General features: G+C 52.2%; 1 protein-coding gene across 1 annotated transcript; it reads left to right on the plus strand.

Annotated features, from left to right (window-relative positions):
• The first annotated feature begins 9,228 nt into the window (after window positions 1-9,228).
• On the plus strand, window positions 9,229-20,796 carry INSYN1 (inhibitory synaptic factor 1). Its single transcript, XM_080930369.1, has 3 exons — window positions 9,229-10,301; window positions 10,720-11,444; window positions 19,782-20,796. Exons 2-3 carry the CDS (start codon window positions 11,289-11,291, stop codon window positions 20,499-20,501), a joined length of 876 nt encoding a protein of 291 aa, XP_080786495.1. The 5' UTR covers window positions 9,229-10,301; window positions 10,720-11,288; the 3' UTR covers window positions 20,502-20,796.
• Window positions 20,797-21,278: the final 482 nt, after the last annotated feature.

Here is a 21,278-nt window from a genome sequence, read left to right on the forward strand (position 1 = left end):
ATTCATCCACCGGAGCCTTTGTTCTCCATCAGGCCTGGAGCCCTGTTCCTCCCCTTCTCAGCCAGCTGTATAAATGATCAGGTGGCAGGGCTCTCTGGGGAAGAGCGAAGCACAGTCAGGCTTGGCCAGCACCAGTAAAGCTTTGAACTCACTAGGCCTTTGTTTCCCATCACTGCTAGGCTGTGGGATCCCATGGGACCATTTTCTAGATAAGCTTGAGTCAGAAGTCTTTATGTAGCTCAGGTTAGCCTAAAACTCACTATGCAACACTTCTAATCCTCTGGCACCTACCTCTTCAGTGCTGGGATTACTGGTGTGTACCCTCACAGTGTATGCAGTGCTGAGGATGGAACCCCCAGCTTCTCCCACACCAGGAGAGCACTCTACCCATTGCAGTATGTCTCCAGCTCCCTCAAGGAGGGGTTCTAGCCTGGTCAAGCCCAACCATGGGAAAGCAGCAAGAGCAAGTGACTGAAGGAGCAGACAGCAGAATGGGTGGGGGCAGGGACCACGGTGGGAGAGCTGCTATTATTCCTAGTTTCAATTTTTATTTTAATTTATATGCCTCTACCAGTGACAATATTCTTCTTCTTTCTTTCTTTTCTTTTCCTTCTTCTTCTCCTTTAAAAAAATTATTATTTATTTTACTTATATGAGTACACTGTAGCTGTCTTCAGGCACATCATAAGAGGACATCGGATCTCATTACAGATAGTTGTGAGCCACCATGTGGTTGCCGGGATTTGAACTCAGTACCTCTGGAAGCTGAGAGTCAAGGATGGAGATCCGGATGTGTAAGAAGACACATTGGTGGAACCTGGTATCACCAGGGAAGAAGGTGCAGACAGGGACAGAATGAGGTGAAGAGAGAAAGACGCAGAGCTAAGCAACCCTAGAGTTTAAATATGAGCAGGTCGAGAGCCAATTAGCTGAGCCTTGAGCCAACAGAAACCCAGCAGGCCTAGGTGCCCTTGCATACCGACTGTCCAAATGCAGCAGGAAGAAAAGTCAGATGCGGGCTCAAAGGTGTCCAGTAGGTGGAGCATTGTGGAGGTCAAGGTGACCTTAGCTTTGAAGGGGTCTCAGGCTAGTGGTGGAGGTTAAATGGGGAGTGCAGAAGAAAAAAGTGAGTACAGCAGGGGCCAAGAGGCAGAGATGCAATGGCTCCCTGAGAAGTCTGTGCAGGAAGCTAAGAGCCCGTGGAGAGGCAGGACCTCAGCTCTCAGATGGAAGAGTCTGGAGAATGGGTTCAAATGCAGGTGGAAAAGAGGCGGGGCTGAGAGACAGAGAAGATTTAAGCAGCAGAGACAGGAAGCAGGGGAAGAGGGCCCATAAAGGAGCACGGGTGACAACTACCTGCTGGCAGACTGATGGGGTGATGTGTGTGACTGTGTCCCACTGTCTTCCTAGAGTATCAGAACATCCCATTCTCGGAAGGGGAAGCTGAGGCACAGTACCATGGCAGGGCTCAGCATTCAGGACTCCCCTGGGGTAGGATCTGGGTTACAGGACAGGGACTGAGGATGAGGATGTCCTCTTGAGCTGTGTACCATGCTCCTGCCTTCAGGCTTTTCTCCATCTCAATTCATCTAAAAATCATATTGTTTAATAAGGATTTAAAACAAGCAAACAGGTTAGCAACTCATCCCATATTCACAAAACACACCTTGAAATGGACAATAGTCAACTCAGATCAACTGAGCAATTTGTCTCTCAGAAATATTGGATGGAAAAGGTTGCCTCTAGATATTTATATTCTAAACATATTAAAGCCCAAAGTCAAAATGTTGTCTTACTTAAGAGAAAGTTGTTGTAAGGGGCTGGAGAGATGGCTCAGCGGTTAAGAGCACTGACTGCTCTTCCAGAGGTCCTGAGTTCAAATCCCAGCAACCACATGGTGGCTCACAACCATCTGTAATGGGATCTGATGCCTTCTTCTGGTGTGTCTGAAGACAGTGACAGTGTACTCATATACATAAAATAAATAAACAGATCTTTTAAAAAAGAAAGAAAGACAGTTGTTGTGAAATGCACACTGAAGAAGATGGAAGGCATGGATTTCCCAGTTCCTCACACCACATAATCATCCAAACAGGAATCTGACACATGACCATGAACTCAGAGAAAAAGTCCTCCAGGAACATCTGAGGCTTGGGTATGAATGCCAAGGGGTGACTTGAAGAAGAAGCTGGAATCACTACAGCTACCCTGAGTGCTTCAGAGAAAGTGGCTGAACTCATAAAAAGCAGGCAGCAAAGCTGGGGTTGAAAGCTGACTGGGAAGGTCCAAATATCTACTAACCTCATAGATAAGTAGTTTCCCTCTCTGGCCCGGTGGCTAAAACAAGATGCACATATTGGCAATGACTGGGCCTCTCAAGTGATGCTGGTCTCGTTGATAAACAAAGAGCAGGTGGCTCACACCTTTAATCCCAGCACTCAGGAGGCAGAGGCAGGCAGATCTCTGTGAGGCTGAGGCCAGTTTGGTCTGTATATAGAGTTCTAGACCAACCAGGGCCACATAGAAAGAAAGAAAGAAAGAAAGAAAGAAAGAAAGAAAGAAAGAAAGAAAGAAAGAAAGAAAGAAAGAAAGAAAGAAAGAGAAAGAAAGAAAACAGTACCCTGTCGAAAGAAAGAAAGGAAGGAAGGAAGGAGGAAGGAAGGGAGAAAGAAAGAAAGAAACAAAGAAAGAAAGAAACAAACAAACAAAGAAACAAAGAAAGAAAGAAACAAAAACAAAGAAACATAGAGAGGGTGAGGAAAGAAAGAGGGGAAGGAAAGAAGAAAAATGGAAAAGTAAGAAAGAAGGAAAAGGAAAAGAAAAGAAAAAGAAGTATCAGGTCACCAACATATACGTAGAAACTGAATTTCTGGATAGAGCAACAGCCACTTTCTCCATAATATTTTTATAAACCAGAAGCTAAAGTCACATTTCCAGGAAATTTTTGGATTTTTTTTCTAACAAAGATTTGACCCACATCAACAGAATGTTCAAAGACTGAACTGGAGGCCTTGGCTCATGGGGCCAATTGTTCAATGCATCAGCCAACTCTGCTTGCCTTTGGGGGACCTGGGGAGCACAGCCCAGTACCTGCTCTCAGAAACTTACAGTCTTGTGGAAAAAGTGGATTTGCCTTGCCGGTATATGACAAGCACTGTACTGTGTTGGATGAGGGCTTGTGATACACAGAGAGGGTCCTCACACGCAGGAAGAAGGTGCCAGGAGGGTGTGGCAGATGACCTAGAGAAGAGGAATACAGTATTTCAGGCAGTGAACAGAGAGAGGCTGTAAATAGCTCCATTGTCAGCACAGAGCAAAGGGTGATAGAGGGCAACAGACTGGTATGCCAGGCAACTCCTGGGGGGCACAGTAACACACACCTTTAATCCCAGCACACAAGAGGCAGAAGCAGGCAGATCTCATAAGTTCTAGGCCAACCTGGTCCACATATTAAGTTATAGACCAGTTGGGGTACACAATGAGATCTTGTCTTTAAAAAAAAAAAAAAAGAACTTCTGAAAGGATGTTAATGGCACACTAAGGAGATGAAGTTCCCTTGTGTGAACAGGAGAGTCTGGGGCAATTGTAAATGGGCACAGCAGAAAGCTGGCACCAAGAGAATGTAGCTCAGGGTACATTGCTAACCTAACATACATGAAGCTCTGGGTCCCACCCACTGTATTGTGGAAACCAGGCATAGTGGCACACACCTATAATCCCGGGACAGTGGAAGCAAAAGCAGAGGGAATACACATTTAAGGTCATCACTGGCTACATGGGGAGATCCAGGATGGCCTGGAATACATGAAATTCTCAGGAGAGGAAAGGAAGGATGAAAGAAAGCTAGCTGACTCCAGCATGAGGGTTGGGCTCTTGGTGAGGAACAGGGAGGTTCCTCAGGGTAAGTCTGGAAGTGGGAAGATCCGGTAGGAGGCTCATGCAGAGGCTGCTGGACATAGGAATGCTCTGCTACCCACAGAGAGAAGAAAGCAGTCTCCAATGCCAAGGGGGTACTCCATATGTATGAGGAATTGAAGACTAGAAACATCTTAAGTTTGTAGTGCTCATGGAGGGGCAGCCATCCTTGAGATGCTCAGACAAAACGAACACATCTGGGAGAAAGACAATGGGTTCAGACATTGACTTGAAAGCGGCTGCAAGTCATCACCATGGAAATGCCCAGTGGGCAGAGACAGCCTCATTGAGAGATTGAAAGTGCAGTCAAAGTCCAGGCTTGATGGCGTATGTCTTTCATCCCAGCACTTGGGAGGCAGAGGCCGAGGCCAAGCTGTTCTACATAGAGAGCTCTAGGACAGTCAGGATGGCGCAGAGAGACCTTGTCTCTAAACAAATAAACAAAGAACACAGATATTGCAGTTAAGGGCTTTGGGGACTGGATGTTCCTGCCCTGAGAAAGCTAAGCATCATGATGGGAGACCTCGGTGAGAATCTGAAGACCACTGACCTTTGGGCACTGTAGAAATAGCAGTCAGAGAGGCAAGATGGGAGTCAGGAAAGCAAAGCCATGCCCTTTCTACAGAAGCCAGGGCTCCGAGAACAAGCAGTGTCCCCAGGCTCAGGAACCACACCACCACCACCTTATAAGAGCCCCCGCTAGTCCTGGCAAGAACAGGTTCTGCTGGGCGGGCCCTATTCCAGTGGTTTGGTGGTAGAGATGGGTTGCAGTATGTTGGGGACCAAGGGCAGAGGGTGGGGACTCTGGAGAAGCTTGCTGGGGACATTATGAAGGGCAGACAAACGGAGGCAATGCCTTGGATATGGCATTTCTGAGATGAGTTTCACTGTTGTGTAGCTGAAGAGGGCTTAATGGAACCCTGTCAGTCTGAAGTGGCTTTTTCTAATGACTAGGGTGTGACTCTCTAGACCCTTTATTAAGAGACATTTTCCAGTAAGTTTGGTATGATTCGTTCATCCCAACCATTGTTTTCAGAAAAATTCCCCAGATCCCAACCCCAGTACAGCTAATATTTACTTAATGCTGAAGTGCTGTGCTGAGTACCACACATGGATCATTATACTTAGTCCTGAAATCAGTTGTCAGGAGCTATTGCTAGGGAGGGAAACTGGGGCTCAGGAGCTGCTAATTAGTCATATGATCCGTGAAAAGGTGGGCATTTGGACAGGGTGTCTCGCCGGCCTGGCAATCACCAATTAAATTATGTTGGCTGCCCAACAAGTCTATCTCAACTGCCCTATCATTGGGATGACAAACACTGGCCACCGTGCCTGGCTTAAGGCTTTTATGCTTGTAAGACAAGCATTTACAGTACACTGATTGTGCCATCCCCACTTTCCTTATTTTGTAGACAAAGAAACTCACACAGCTAGCAAATGGGATGCCTGAATCCAAACCCAATGTGGCCTGAGGCATCTGTTCCTAGCCCTTTGACATAGGGAACACTGGACAATGCAGTATGAAGAATGAATGATAGGAGACATTTTGTAGGAGGGCAAGATGTTGCAGGTTGCAGGAATGAAAAAAGCAAGGCAGGAGCCACATCAGGAGGACCATAGCTGGAAATTGATGCTGCCAGCATCCCCCCTGTATCCTCTCTCTTGCTCTACTTGCCTTCCTTCATGGGGTAGGAAAGATGCCCGCACCATGCCACCTGCATCTAAAAAGGAAGAAGCTTTCTTCCTCCCATCACTAACATACCCATCCCATGGATGGAGTCTGACTGGTACTACCCCCCCCCACCAGCCCCAACCAATCTGACTGGAAGATGAAGTCCTACGGTTGATGGCATCTGAGTCCCATGTTCACCTGATGGCAGTAGACCAGGGATGGATGAAAGAGCTGGTCCTTTAACTGACAACCCACCATGACTATGTGACAATTGAGAGACATTTCCCAGAGGAAGAGGCTGTCAGATGTGAAGTGATAGAAATCAGGGGAGAGAGGTGAGAGTCACTTACTGTCACAGTCCACTACACTGGCCCCTGTGAGAGATGGGAGGACACACACAGGCATCACCACGTGGAGCTTACAGCCTCCAGGAGAAATATGTTGATAGGCACAAAGTCACTGATGAGAGCCAATAGCGGTGACCATCTATGAGCACATAGATCTATGAGCACCTAGGGGCCGGGGCATTAACCTACAGCGTGGGTACTGCTGTCATCCCATTTCCTTCCGAGTCTGGGAGACAGTAAAAAAGTAGAAAATACCCTCCCCCTCACATCCACTCCATGATAGCCAATTCAGAAAGATAAAACAATTTTTTTAAATGTTTATGGCTTCCTTATCCTCACTCAGAGAGGCTAAGTGGCTTGCTCGAGGTCACACGGCTAAACGCACAAATGAACATCGTGTGATGTATTTGGTTAAGGGCAAAAGAATGCTTCCTGTAGACTGAAGGATTAGGGAAGACTACAGGGAAGAGAGGTGCAAGGGTGAACCAAGCAGAACCTGGAGGGCACGAGACATTTGGGAAGTGTGTGGGGGGATGTCCATTCCCAAAACTCAAAGTGCCATGGCAGACATTTTAAGATTTCCAGTCAGAAACTCCTTCCCTGAGCCTGCTCTTTCTCTAGGCCACCCTGGCCAGCCCAACCGGTCTTCAGAGGTTTGTACGCTCGCCCCTCCCTTCTGTCCTGGGTGTCCTTCTGGGCGGTCCAGCTCCTAGGCATAGTGTGAGCCACACAAAAGACAGAAGAAATATCACCTCCCCCTTTCTAAGCATGGAGCTTCCTAAAGAGCCCCAAGACCCATTAGTAAGCATTAGCCTGAAACCTTACTGGGTCCCAACACTCTCCATTCGAGTGCACTGCCCCCACTGTGGTCGAGAGAGACAGTTCCACTCTCTTGGGCTTTGTCCATGTTTGCTGCTGGTTGTGCCCCAGCGCCATAGCTTCTGCAGAAGCAGGGCTGGGACTCTGTGATTTCCACACAGTGTACCTTAGTGCCACAGAACTACAGACTACAAAATGGTGCGTGTGCCACCATGTGCATTTTACCAAGCAATTGGTGGGATCTCTGGAGTTACCGCCTCAGGTGAACCTGTCCCCAAAACAGGCAGCTAGGTCCCCTCAAAAAGCAGCAGAGGAGGAACTCCCCAGTAGTTGTAGAAGACCCTGGGAATATAGCCTCTAAGAGGACATGGAGGCCAACCGAAACTATTGATAACTTCACCACTATCACTGTCCTGAATCCAGAACCTCTGAGGCTGCCTTAAAATTCCAGCCCGCTCCAAGTCTGCAGCCCTCCCTCTCTACCTCTATGTCCAGGAGCTCCACTTCCTGTCTACCCAGCTTTTGAAATGTCTTCCTCAACAGCCAGTCAGTCCTAAGTGCCCAGCAATTTGGCTTCTGTCACCCCCACTAACCCACCTACACACACAGAAGACTGTCCCTGCCAGTCACCAATGGCTTCCTAGGTGCGAAGGCCAATGAACACTCGGCTTCCTCCTCTCATGAACAGCCTTTGACACCACTGAGGTGAGCCTCTATGTAAGAACCACAACTCCACTCCCTGGGCTCCACTCCTACCTCTCTGAACGCCCCTTCCCCATCTCAGTCCTGGAGTCTCCTAGGCAGTCAGCCCAGTCCTGATGCTGCTAATGTCACTTCTGCTCAGCTAACCTGCTTAATATCTCATCTTCTCTGAGGATGAGCCAACGAGACCACCGTTAAGTCCACCACTGTCAAGCCAAAGCCCTTCTATGAACAGAGATCTGTTTTCCTTCTGAGTCTCGGTACCTGTTCCAAACTTCTGCTTTTCGCCCCAGAGCACTCAGATGCACACAACCATTTACTCAGCCTTGTATGCCATAAACCGAAAGCACAAGTCTGCCTCCCCTAGTTCTCAAATCAGAGCCTCTCCAGAAGTCACCAAGTGATTTCACCAAGAGCACCCCTTCCTCCACATCCTTGTTGCTGGCCTCCCTCAGCTCAAATCCTAGAAGCACCTCCTAACTGAGCACCTGGAACCCACCATGTACTTTTGGGAGTTTAGAAGGTCTCTTAGGAAGGCAGACAGGACCTGATTCTTCCTCCCCCCCCCCCCACCCGCACAGACCCCTTCTGCCAAAGAAATCCCAAGCTGCTTCCTTTGTTTTGTTTTGTTTGTTCTCTAAGACAGGGTTTCCCTGTGTAACAGCCCTGGCTGTAACAGACCAGGCTGGCCTCAGAGATCTACTCCTCCGCCTCCTAAGTGCTGGGGCTAAAGGTGTGTTTCACTACCTTCTAAATTCCAAGCTGCTAGCCTCAGCCTCCTGTCTCTTGAGCCAATCTCCCTATATCCACTGCATACAGACTCCCCAATGGTATCAACAGAGCCACTTTGACTGAAACTTGCCCTCCCCAACATCTGCTCCTGAGTGTTTCCTTCCACCCATCTTCCCTCCCTCATCGGAAGGTGATTCCTCCCTTCCCCAGGGCACAGTCATTTGGACTCCCACGTCTCTGTTAAGATTCAGCTCAAGGGTTGAATTCCTGGGAAGAACTTGGGGGTGGGGGGTGGCCTGGGTTTCCTCGTTGTCACCTCACATCTGCCTAGTTACCAAAGCTCCTAGAACTGCATGCACCTTTCAGTTTGCTCAAGTATGTCATCATGGGGAACTTTCCCTCCTCAACAGAGACAGAGACAGAGAGAGAGAGAGAAGAGAGAGACAGAGACAGAAGACAGAGACAGAAAAGAGGGGGAAGAGAGAGAGAGAGAGAGAGAGAGAGAGAGAGAGAGAGAGAGAGAGAGAGACATGTTGAAAACTAGAGGAACAGAACCTCCCGAGGAACAGCCCAGTACCCACCAAGGCCTCCCTCTCATCCTGACTGCGGCACACAATAGGTGTTCAGTAAAGGTTGGCTGGGCTCTATTTACTAAACTGACACAAGATTTGAGGCAGTTTGAGGTATGATGGCATAGAAGGGTAACAGCCGTAAGGGGAACCCGGGGCACACCACAGTGATGGGAGGAGGGTCAAGAAGATATTGTGTGAAAAGGAGATGAAGGAGTCAAGTCCAGGCCTCTGTGCGCCCCGGGCAGGGCAGCGGCCGGGCTATCTCCTCTCCAGCCCCGCTGGCGCCCTGTCCCACTCGCTCCCTAGGGTGGCGAGACCCCCCGGCTCGCGCGCTGGGCTCCGGGCGCTGGGAGGCGTGTGTGTCGCTTTAAAAGCTCCCTCCCGGCGCGCGGGGCCGGCCCCTTCCCTGCCAGCGCCGGTGCGAGCGGAGCCGCGCGAGCCCGGCGGCCTTTGAGGGAGCCTGCGCCCGGCCGGGCGGCCAGTCCGGCGGGGCGCGGCGGCGCTCAGGGTAAGCGGGCCAGGCCCGCGGAGCCGGACGGGCAGGGCAGGGCAGGGCAGGGCGAGGGTGAAGCAGCTGGAGAAAGAGGCCCGAGCAGCCCCGGTGCCTCGCTTGCCCCTCGGCAGCCACCCGGAGCCCAGGGCCGCGAGGCGCGGAGCCGAGAGCGAGCGCGGTGGAGGCGGTGGAGCCGAGCGGAGGCTGCGCGCCCAGTGTGCCTGGCCCGGCCCGGCGCGCCTCCTCCATCGCTTCCCCGGCGTCTCGCTCGCCCCCTTCTGCTTTTCTTTGCTTCCTCTGCTCAGCCCCGCCGCGCTGAGGCCCCCCGACCTCGTGCACTAATCTCCTCTGTTCTCCACACCGGGTTCCCCAGGCCACGATCGCTGCCCCTCCCCCGAGACTCGGAGGAATCCGGACTTTCCCCACCGTTGATGGAGCCGACTGCCGGGCTGGGCTGAGCGGTTTCTGCGGCCGCTCCAGACGCCGCCTCGGCGGGAGCACCGACATTCTGGGTCCCGACTGAGTGTATCCCGGACGCCTAACAGTGCCAGCTCGGGAAGAGCAGAACAAGGCAGGGGCAGGACAGACCCCGAAGGGGCTCAGATCTGCCGATCTGGAATGGACAGAGAGAATCGCGAACCCTGTGGAGCCCGGGGAATGCCGGGCGTGGGCTGAGGGGATCCCGGCGCCCTCCCCAACCCTCCGACTTTGGCTCAGTCGCCTGGACTGGACCGGTGTCACCTCGGCTCGAGTCACCTGTGGCCTCGGGGTCCCCGAGCTCGCCGGACCCTCGCGAACCGGAGCCTGGCGAGCGTGGTGGGGAGATAGATGTATATATAAATTTTTTTGCCCTCTTCCCGGGAGCGCGGAGGCCCCGCCCCCTCCCACCGTCCAGATGTCTCCGGTCACCACTCGGAGGACCTTCCTGAGGGCAGGAGCCGAAGGGTCCAGAGAAAGAAGCCCCCCCTAGGGAGCCTTGGGGGCCCCCCAACCTCTTGGGGCTCGGCCCCCGACACTGCTTAGAGGAAAGGCCACTGCCCCCACCCTCGGTGAGTAGGGGAGTCCGGCTTCGGAGGGAAGGCGGGGCTGGGGGAGGAAGGGTCCTCTGGGGAGGAGGGCACCCTGTGGACATTGAGAGAAGGCTGAAGAGCTTGGAGAGGCCCTGTGCTGAACCAGTCTTGCCAAGCTTGGTTGGTGGCTGGGGGCCGAAGTGGGGGGGGGGGGACCACGGATAGAGTGCCCCAGTGGAGGCTGAGGACTCATGCCTCTAAAACAGGGGCTCCCCCACTCTTCCTGTCGAAGAGGGGCGTGCTGAAAACCATCTGCCTCCACCACCCCTCCCCACAAACAAAATAAATAAATAAATCTCCAGCTAGGAAGGAGGGTGCCGGCAGGGAGAAGAGGGAGGCAGCAGCAGGCTGGTGCAGCAGCCTGGGAGAGCCGACGCCAGGATCGCTCTTTCTGCAGGGGGCTGCCCTCCTCCAGTCCAGTTCCCTCTCCTGCGCTGTTCACATCTGGAGCCCCCTCCACATCTGGAAGACCCTGATCACCGTCCCTCTGCTGGTTCAGCTGCATCTAGAGACCTCTCTGCCTTTGTAACTGCCTAGGAGTTTCGAGGGGATTGCTGCCTTCCCCATCCCAAGGGCATTTCTTACCCTTAGTCCTTGCAGAATCATCCCCCTGCCTCCGCATCCAGATTCAGGCAAAGATCAGCTCTGTACACCATAGGCACCTCAAGTCCTGGAAGCTGTTCTTGGGCCGTAAGGCCCCTCCCCCTTGCCCTCCTGTGTCCTCACCTTGACCCTCCCCTCCCCCTGTCAGACTCTGTCTCCCTCTGGGTGCTCCATCCCCCACCCAGAGGCGAGTAGGTGGAGTGGCAGGCTGAAGGGGCTGGTGAGGGCCGCCCAAGGCCAGGGTAGGCTGGGGGGCCGTTAAGATGTGGAGCTCTGCCCGGCCGAGGGGGGCTCCGTGGAGGCAGACGAAGCGTGTGCCCCGCTGGGGCGAGTATGGGCAGGCTTGCGGCCACGTGGTGAAGGATGAACATTCGGGGTGCCCCGGACCTCGGGCAGCCCAGTGACGACCCCAACAGTGGTGGAGAGAGAGAGCGGATTCGACAGCGCATGAAGATGGTCATCGGGCAACTTGAAGGCATCCTGAGGGAACTCAAAGAAGTGGCTAAGGAGCTGAGGGAGGTGAGTGAGAGGCCAGCAGGGGCCACACAGACCCTCACCCTGCCTGGCTGGGCTCAGCAGTAAAGCATTTACCTGTGTTTCAGTGTGCAATGCTATGTGCACATGGGCCACTGAGGACCACCCCTTCCATTCTCCTTACTCAAGTCTGTTTTGCTTAAAATCCCTATCCCCAGAGCTGGTAATGGGGCCTTGGTGTTGCAGAGAATGTCTGAGCTGCTCTCAGTGGACCCATCTCTATGGTTAACATTCAGTGTTCAGTGAGGACTAAATCTACCCTACTCCATTCTTAAAGGGACACATTCTTCTGAAACCCAAGCTGTCCCTTGACCCCATTGTTTGCCTCCTAGACTCTAGGAGAGTGCACATGGCTCTGTTTAGTCAAACCTCACTGCTTGGGGCCCAGCTCAAAAAGATTTACTTCAGGGATCAGATATTCCAAAGGCAGGGAGGAGTTAAAACCAGCTGTAGCCTCCCTGTCCTGGAGTTAAAAGGTGGGTGGGAATTGCTAGTAAGGATCAGAGGTCTTTCTGTACATTGAAGAAAAGATGGATCTTTTTTTTAAGGAGCTGAATGATCCCCCCCCCCCCACCATAGGACATGTTTCTGAGTGGTTTTTACAAAGACCAAAAAGTCACGGAGAAAGCCTCTCTGTCTTTCTAAGCAGAGCCTAGTTTAATTACTGCTTCCCACATTGCTGGAGTAATGAGGTACACATGTCTTCCACCCTGCCCCCTGGGCTGTATTCAAGTCCAAAATGCATGACCAGCATTCTGAGCCGTTGGCCTGAATTTGCCCGCTGGGTCCCATTTCACCAGCCAGGTGGGCTTTAGGCAACTTTCAAGTGCTTGTAACCAGGGCCCCTGCAGAGATAGAGGGAGAGTGGATCATTCTGAGTGATCGACCTGAGCTCCCCCACCAGCTGTGTTGGGAAAAGGAGGCTGTAGGTTTCTGAGGAGATGGGCGAGCTTTGAGCAGCCTGGCTTTCCAGCCTGGCCTGAATCCAAGCCAGGGGGAGGGGTTGTTTGAAGGGAACTGGGAATCAGAGTCAGGCCTCTTAAGAGCAGTGCAGCTGAGGGTCTAAGGTCTGCTTCATGAAACCTGCCAGGAGAACCTGTCTCCAGACTATGAGATGGTGATGCTCCTGCCCATATGCTGGCCCATAATACAATTTGATGTCAAAGACCACAGCCCCTGAACAACTTTCCTCTGACCTCATGAATCTAAAGGATCAGGATGTCCTCTTCTACCCTGTCTTATTCTGGGTGCTCTGCAGTTTTATCAGGGCCGTGGGAACTATCCAAAGTCTCAATCTCTGAGAGGGACCTGGGACCCCCAACAAGAGCCAATACTGTCTATAATCCTGGGGGCCAACCTTAGTACAACTCCCAGTGGAGCATCTTCCAGACCCCTGCCTCTTTCTTCTCCCTCAGCATAGTCATCCAGAACTTGGAGGGATCTCACAGGTAGTTCAGACAAGCCCTGTCCACTTACTATTGCAGAAAATGAGGCCCAGAGAGGAATAGGGCCTTGCCCAGGGCCGTACAACCACAGAATTGAGCCTAGAACTCAAGATTCCCAATACCTATGTAAAACTTCAGCAGACAGGTTACTGTGTAACCTCAGCATTTTGACAGCTTCTGAGAGATGCCTGATGCTTGAGTTGTGGTGTCTAAGTGCCAGGGTTAATGTATGGAGCTTTTAGATGCCTCCATCATCCCCTTCATACTTACTGATTCCCATGCCCCTCACCCCAGCACTCCAGGTGATAGTCTGTACACCCCAGAGGTCTGAGCCAGGACAGTGATGAGTCCCCTCCCCCACATCTGTAGGCCATGTGTCTCCACCCAAGACTTTGACAGGTTGCTATGGAAACCAGTCTACCCCGTATGCCACTGCCTGCCCGCTGCCAATGGTACCCAGCTGGGTGGGGGGGGGTTGAGCCTCAGAGCTCCCTAGTCCCCCAGAAAGGGGATGTGTACACAGGGTACTGGGCAGAGAGGAAGGGAGACCCAAACAGAGATGTCATAACCAACTTCCTGTGGGCTGGAGGTTGTTGGGAACAGGAGATTCTGTGGATCTCAGGTCCCGATTTCAAACTTCTGATGTAGCTCTAGGTCCTTTAGGAGGACATGAAGCTGATCTGTCTGGTTCCATTCAGGCCCTTTGCAGGGTTTCTCTATCAGGGCTATGGTGGGCCCATGGTAGAATGAACAAACCTCTATTCCCTTATCATACCCAATGTCATGGGTGGCACCTGCCAGCTCAGGGCCAAATACCTGAGTACGGAGACAGGGTTGGCCCAGGGGTACTGCACAGGAGCCTTGCTGAAGGAGCAAGGCAGCAAGAAGCAGGCTCTACCATTCTCCTCTGTCCCCTACTCACCATCCTCCAGTCTGTACCTTCTCTTCCCTGCCAGTCACCACTAGTCCTGGAAGACACCCACACACACTCACTCCTGAGCACAAAGCCTGAAACTGACCAAGAGATGAAAGCCACCAAAGCTGCAGCACTAAACCACCGAGCCTCCCTTTGCTCCTCTTGGAACAGGGGTTTCTGATGTCTTGTCCCTCATGCTGTCAGTGATACCTAACATGGTGTCACTGGAGGCATAGTTTGCAGGGGGAGGGCCAATACCTGCTCACACTTCCAGATGATGTGGAGTCCTCTGTCCACCCTCCCACAGCTCTGCCATCAGCTCCCTGGGTAGGGGTGGGGACTAAGGGAGGTAAGGAATTCGAAAGCTGGAACTGAAGTGTCCGGGGATGTGGCATGACAGACATTAATTAGTCCTCTTTTCTCCCAGGTTCCCTAGTACTCCAGGATGCCAGGCCAATCCCAGTGAGTTCCCTAAACTCCCCAGATTCCACAGATCTCCATTAGAGAGACAGACCATCCCAACGGACAAAGAGAATATAGACCAGGCAGCCAGAGTTCTGGTTCAATCCTCAGTACTCTACCTCCTGAGCTATGTGAGCTTGGCAAAGTTACTTTGCTTCTCTGTGCTTCTGTCGGCCCATCTGTAAAAGAAAAATACCAAATATTTCTATCTTCCCTTATATACATCCCGTAGAACAGACACAAAGCCACGTCCTTTTGGCTTCACTTCTGCTTTGCAGTGTTAGGTATCGAACCTATGTTCCAGTGACACATGCTAGGCAGATGCTCTCCCATAGAGCTAGGCCTCAGCCACCCACCCACAAGGCATTGTTTCTGAATGAGTCTAACACTTCCATGCACTGCCCTTGTTTTCCAGAGTCTTGTATCGGCATCTTAGCCATACACAGGCAGGTCAGGGCCAGGTCGTAGCTCTGGTAGGGACCTCTCATAGGTCACCTGCAGTAGACAGTTCCACATAAAGAAGAGATACTGACAGGGTGAGGGTACTACTCGTGGGACGCCTATAAAGCGATCTTGCATCGTGGAGATGAGGGACAATCTCAGCAGACATCTAGGGGAAGAGTGGCAGATGGTAGGAGCTGTGATACCAGGATCTGGGGGAGGGAGTGTGCCCCATCATCAGGAAGCCAGTGGGAAGAGGATCAGAGGAAGGCAGGGGTCAGGCGTGAGGGGCATCCCATGGACCCTGTGCATCAGACTGAAGAGCTCAGGTTTGCTGACAGTGAGAAGCCTGCACACTTTAATAATATAACTTGGTTGTATTTCTGCCTTCCTACCGTACTGCCTTGCTGTCCACAGACTCAGAGCTCTCACGCAGGGTGAAGGGGTCCTGACATCCTTAGCCCACCAGATTCTGGGCTCACCTTGAACGTGGTACTCACTTCTTCCTGTTACACGGTGGGAAAGTGGGCATTCAAAAGTGATCCTTTATGAACCACCTGTACCCCCACATCACCTGTGCATCTTGAGTAGGAAAATGTACAGACTGAGGTGGCAGTGGAGGGTCCTACCACCTGCTTTGCATAGGAAGCAGGCACTGTGGCAGCCTGCTCCCCAGCTGTCCACTGGCCAGGTGCCGTGTGTAAAGGTGGCAGGGAAAGCCGCAGGCCTTGGTGGGAAGAGATGAATAAATGTGGCCTACCAGAATGCAGCTGGAGCAGGAGAAACTGAGGACCTGCTCAAAGCTGCGCCAAAGTGGGTCAGCTTAATACCCACAGCTCGGAGAAACTTAGGTTGATTTTTTTTTCTTATTGTTTTGTCTGTGCCTTTCTCTTCCTCCTTCTTCTCTTTTGCTTTCTCTTCCTCTGGACAGATTCAGAGGCTCCCTAGCCAATTAGGCCAAATTGCAGGATGAGAGCCATGAATCATGGTCAGCTCACTCCCCATCTCCCCAATGCCACAGCCCCCCAGGAAGATAATAAACAATGTAATCACAGAATTAAAAAATAATCAGCGGCCATAAATAATGCAGGATCCCCAGTTATGTAACCGACTGCCCAGGGAGCTGAGAAAGAAGGAAGGGGTAGGACACTGAGTCTGTGGTTCTGGGTCCCTCAGCACTGGCTCTTGAGCCTCACGGGATGTGCACCCAAAGTGTGTGCTCACAAGAGTGCACACACGCATATGCATGCGTGAACACATGCACTCATGCCTCCCTGCCTTTCAGCTGTGTTCATAGCACAATGGTAGGTGAAACAGACCCCACCTTATTCTTCCTTAGGCTTCCTGTGAGTAGGGAGGTAGACATCGACCATATCTTAACATAGGTGTGTAACTGTGACCAATGTCGCCCTCAGCTGGGGACCAGCAGGCTTCCTCCAGGAAGCGAGGATGATGGTGGGAAGGAGGGCATGCCAGGTGAACCTAGTGGCAACTGGAGCTCCAGCTCTGTGAAATGTGCAGAGAGATGAGGGGGAGGCCACTTGCTGGAGGGGAAAGGAGGTGGTGTTTGGAAAGCTCGGGAGGTTTTGAAGAAGGGAAGGGCTGGAGGCAGAGGGTTAATGTGGTCCTGATGCTGATCAGGAAATCCCTAATGCAGAGCATGAACCAAGCACTAGCAGGAAGTTGTTGCTGAAGGAAGAGTAAGAGAGTAAGAGGGCAAGGCTAAGATCAAGACAGGAAGAGTAGAGAAGAGGGCCTGAGACAGAACCTAGCTCCTGTCCCAAGGGTGTCTCTCACCTCTGCCTTGCCCCCTCTGGGACAGTTTAATCTTGTTTGTAAGATCCCAGACCCAGGAGTCAGGACTCTCCTTCTGACTTTACCTCAGCCCTTCCCACGTGCTCGGCCTCAGTTTCCCTGTCACCAAGCACAATGGTGCAGGTAGATTCATCAGTGTCTCTCTAGCGCCCCAGCTTTGAGATTTTTCTGGTTCTTTCTCCCCCTCTTTCCTTCTGTGTATATAATTATTTCTCTGCACTCCAAGACAATCCCAAATTACACATAGGCAAAATGATTATTAAATCTCAGAGAGAAATCACAGATTTCAAGACAGTCGGATCAGAAAGTCAGGTAGCATGGGCCTGTTTCACGCTTGCTCTCCACGCTGACCAGAGAAAAAGGGCACCAGGGAAAGATTAGCGGGTTTATGAGCTGATCATGGCCTCATCAGAAGATGGGTTCTGAGGGCACATGGCTTCCCTTTCTCACCCTCACTTCTGTACATTAAGTAGTTAGGAAGCCAGATCTACCCTGTGAGCTTCACAGCCATGGGCCTATGGACCTCTTGTAGTCGTGTTCTGAATGGGCACACCCACACTTCAGTCAAAATGGGCAGTGCTGGCACACAGGTATAGAAGGCACATGACCATGTCCTGGCATTCTGAACAGGCTCTGAAACCCGCCCATCAGGGTGGCATTTCTTAGGTGACAACCTGATTCTCGTCTGCTCTTGGTCCTGGTTCTATGCTCTTGCCCGGTGTTTACACTGTTCTGCATGCTTTCCCAGGGGTATTAGCTGAAGCCCTCACAGCAGCTCTTTAAAATATGTTTGCATCTCTTCCCTGTTAATCTCTCTGAGCAAGGAGAAGGGCTGTCAGAGCTAGAGAATACCATCTTCCTTCAGTTCCTCTGCCAAGAGAGGGCAGACGTGAGATTTAAAGACGGCCTCCCGCTTGCTCTCCCTTCCTCCATACCCCTGTGAGGAACCAAAAGAGGATGCTAATAAAGAAGGGAGGGGACCCAATGGGGAGGCAGCTAGAACAGGTGGCCAGCCAGGGCTTCCTCAGTGGCAGAAGCATGTCTGGGTTCCTGGGTTTCTAGGCTTCTGCTGGGTGTACCTGGGACATCCCTGCTATGCCTCAGGCCTGGGGCCTGATAGTGTTCATTCCTGCTGAGCTTCAATAAGCCTGGCCTCAGCTGAATCTGTGGGATTTCGGCCAAGCCATTCAACTCCCGCTTCCTCCTGGCACCCCCAGCCTTGGACCGCAGCAGCTGCTGACAGCTCTGGCTGATCAGAGAGAGTCCCATTTGAGCATGCGGCTGTCTGCTTGGCAGAGCTGGCTCCTAAGACCTCCCCAGCTCCCAGCCATCAGGCCAAAGAGGCAGCACCTGGGAGCATTCTGACCTCACGGGTGTAGAGTGGAAAGCCTGTCACTAATGATATGATCCGAGGTATGTAATGACATCACTTTGGTTCTGGGGCTCCTCTGAGTCCTCCCTGTTGAAGCTCTGCTGATGTTCGTCAGACATTCAGTGGCAAATGGCATTGAGTCCCAGCCAGCCTAGGTGACTCGCCCAAAGTCTATCCCCCAGGGGTCCTGACTTCTCTGGTTTGCTGCAGGCCTAAATACCTTCTCATACCGAGCCTTACCTTACAGATTCCTAGAATCTTCCTTAGAAGTAAACTAGTTCACCCCACTTAGAGATTGAAAAACCAACCTGAACACTTGTAGCCAGAGCCCATCCCTCACTGGTCCAGGTGCTGCAGGGAGTGCCTTTGCTCTGTGCTTTACACTGGGCCACTCACTTCCCACCCACCCCTCACCATGCCTGGAACAGCATCTCGTGGTAGCCATTCCCAGGAATGAGTTATGGGTTAGGACTTACTTAGTTAAGTTATTAACTGACCTCCCTGAACTCAGGCAGGTAATGCCAGCCAGATGCTGGAAGCTGGGTGTAGTTCCTGGTGGCTCACTCTGTGGCTCTGTCCCTCAGGAGGGAGTCTCTGTGGCTCCCTCCAATGGTTTTTTACTGTTGTACCTTTGAGTCCTGGCCTAGCTCTCCTCTCTTCATCCTCCTGCTCTCTATTTCCCCTCAGGCCTTTGCCTAATCTGCCTCCCGTTCTCACTTCAGGCTACCCTGGTTCATGTGCTGATAACAACACCTGCTCAGAGACCCCAAGGGTGGGTAGGAGGTGGGGCAGGCAGAGTAGGGCACAGTGACCTCCACAGATGAGCTGCCCTTGAGTGGTGGCCTTAACAATCATCTCTGGGCCAGGGTGGATGTTCTCTTTATTGCTTCCAAAGAATCATGGCTGTCTTCTTTTCTCCAGCAAGCCTGGATTGATCTCCGTTCATCAGTGGACAAGGAAGGCAAGGAGGGAGGAGGTTCCCGAGCTGAGGGTATGAGAAAGGGAGGGTGTGTCTCAGCCAGTGCCACAAACCAGTTGCTCCAGTTCCCTGAATGAGTCATTAACTGGTGGCAGTGAGGGTTCCAAGACACTAGGCAGGGTCTTTTTAATGACTGTCCCTTGTCATTTGTCTCCACTGACTTCAAGTCCAGCTACTGAGTTATGGTCAGCAGCTAGGAGGTCCCCAGGACATGGTTTTCAGAGCCTGCTGGAGACGCTTGACCTCTTTGACTTGACCCCCTTCAATCAGAAGGAGCTTAAACCCGATCACTATACTATCCTCACCCAAATAGCAGCTGTGTGCAAGAGAGGAAGCTATGTGGATAGGCAGGCAGGGTGCCTGGTGAGAGGCGTCATGCCTCCCTCCAGGGGACTAAGGGAGTGGTCTGAATAAGTGTACCACCCTTGTGCAATGTGGCCTCGTGTGTTTGAGACAGCCTCTCAGTAGTCCATAACTTGCCAGATAGGCTGGCTGGCCAGCAAGTCCCAGGGATCCTCCTGTTTCCACAGGCCGGCTTCCCCAGGGCTGGGGTTATAAGTACACAATTCCATGCCCAGCTGCTTTTTTTTTTTTTTAAAGATGGGTTCTAGAAGTCCAACTCAACACTTTGCCATTGGATTATCTTCTCAGGTCCAGGTCCAATTTGGGTTCTTAACAGTCCAAACAAACCTGTGTGACTTCAGTTCAAACATCACCTTTCAGAGTCAACAGACAGGAGCGCTCTCTCTCTCTCTCTCTCTCTCTCTCTCTCTCTCTCTCTCTCTCTCTCTCTCTCACACACACACACACACACACACGCACACGCACATGCACACACGGTAATTCTCAGTCCCACCTAACCCCTCTCACCTCCTCTCCCTTCCCCGGCCAGGTGGTGAATCAGATCGACAAACTAACCTCTGACTTTGACTTTGAACTGGAGCCAGATGACTGGACCACCGCCACTGTGAGCAGCACCTCCAGCAGTGACAAGGCAGGTGTGGGCGGCCCCTTTGACCTGGGCCACCTGGACTTCATGACTGCTGATATCCTCTCAGACAGCTGGGAGTTCTGTTCCTTCCTGGATGTCTCGACCCCATCAGACTCAGTGGACGGTCCTGAGGCATCACGGCCAGGCACTGGCCCTGACTACCAGCTCATGAATGGTGGTTTGCCCATCCCCAATGGACCACGAGTGGAGACACCAGACTCCTCCAGTGAAGAGGCCTTCAGTGCTGGCCCTGCCAAGGACCAGGTGCCCCAGCGGACTCCGGGGACAAGGGAGAGGGTACGGTTCAGTGACAAAGTGCTCTACCATGCTCTGTGCTGTGACGATGAAGAGGGGGATGGTGAGGAGGCAGAGGAGGAGGAGGTGGGCCTGGCCCCAGAGCTGCCCCGCGTGGAGCCACAAACAGGCCCTGTCAAGCCCTCCCCAGCCCCCTACAAGACCAAGCGTTCTCCGCTGACCACCCGGCGCTTGGGCCCCACGTTGGCCTCAGAACAGACCCGGAGGGTCACAAGGAACAGCAGCACTCAGACAGTATCAGACAAGAGCACACAGACAGCGCTGCCCTACACGGCCACCAAACAGAAAGCTAAGGGCAAGAACTAGAGGCTTGGGGGGGGGGAGGGTGCGGGGGATGCATAGAGCTATAAATATATATATATATATATATATTTAAACAAACACAGTCATAATAAAATTCATAAACACTTAAGGATCCGGGCCCACAGGCCCCAAAGCCTTCAGAAAGCTCATCCTAAAACAATCAGATGCCCAGAGTTTATCTTTCTCTTTGTATGGCAGGGTTTTCTGAAGGGAGCTGACCCCTAACATGTCCACTACAACTCCACAACACTATGGAAGTCTGTGATTACTAACCTGGGCCATTTCCTCCAGGGAACCTAGCAACTGAAGGCAAGCTAAGGGAACGATACGCCAGGGCAGGGCTCACCTAAGAAATTAAGAACTTAGAGCCCAGAGTTGGCATCGGTTGCTCCAGCTAGACCCAGAAGCACCTCTGTCCTCCTGGGCAGGCCTGTACCTTGTCTCCCCTGATACATTTACGTGAAGAGACAAGCCCGCCTTCACCCCCCTGCATCTTGGGATTGCCCCCAAACACTGAGAAAGATGTCCTGCTATGGGGCAGGCTATACTACCAGGAGGATGGCTGCTATGGATTCTGCAGGACCAGGCCAGGCCAGTCTGAGAACCCAGTCTACCCTGGTCTTTCCGTTCCCATTCTTGGCTCTGGAGTCCAGAATTCTCAGCCCTTGGCCCTGAGCCGACTCAAGATCTGTGGACAGTGACAACAGCTGTCACAGTGCTGGGAACCAGGACACAGATGCACTTGGCCATCTGCACTAGTCAGGCAGCAGGAGTTAGGGC

Source organism: Micromys minutus (assembly GCF_963924665.1).
Source record: "Micromys minutus genome assembly, chromosome: 16".
NCBI lineage: Eukaryota > Metazoa > Chordata > Mammalia > Rodentia > Muridae > Micromys > Micromys minutus.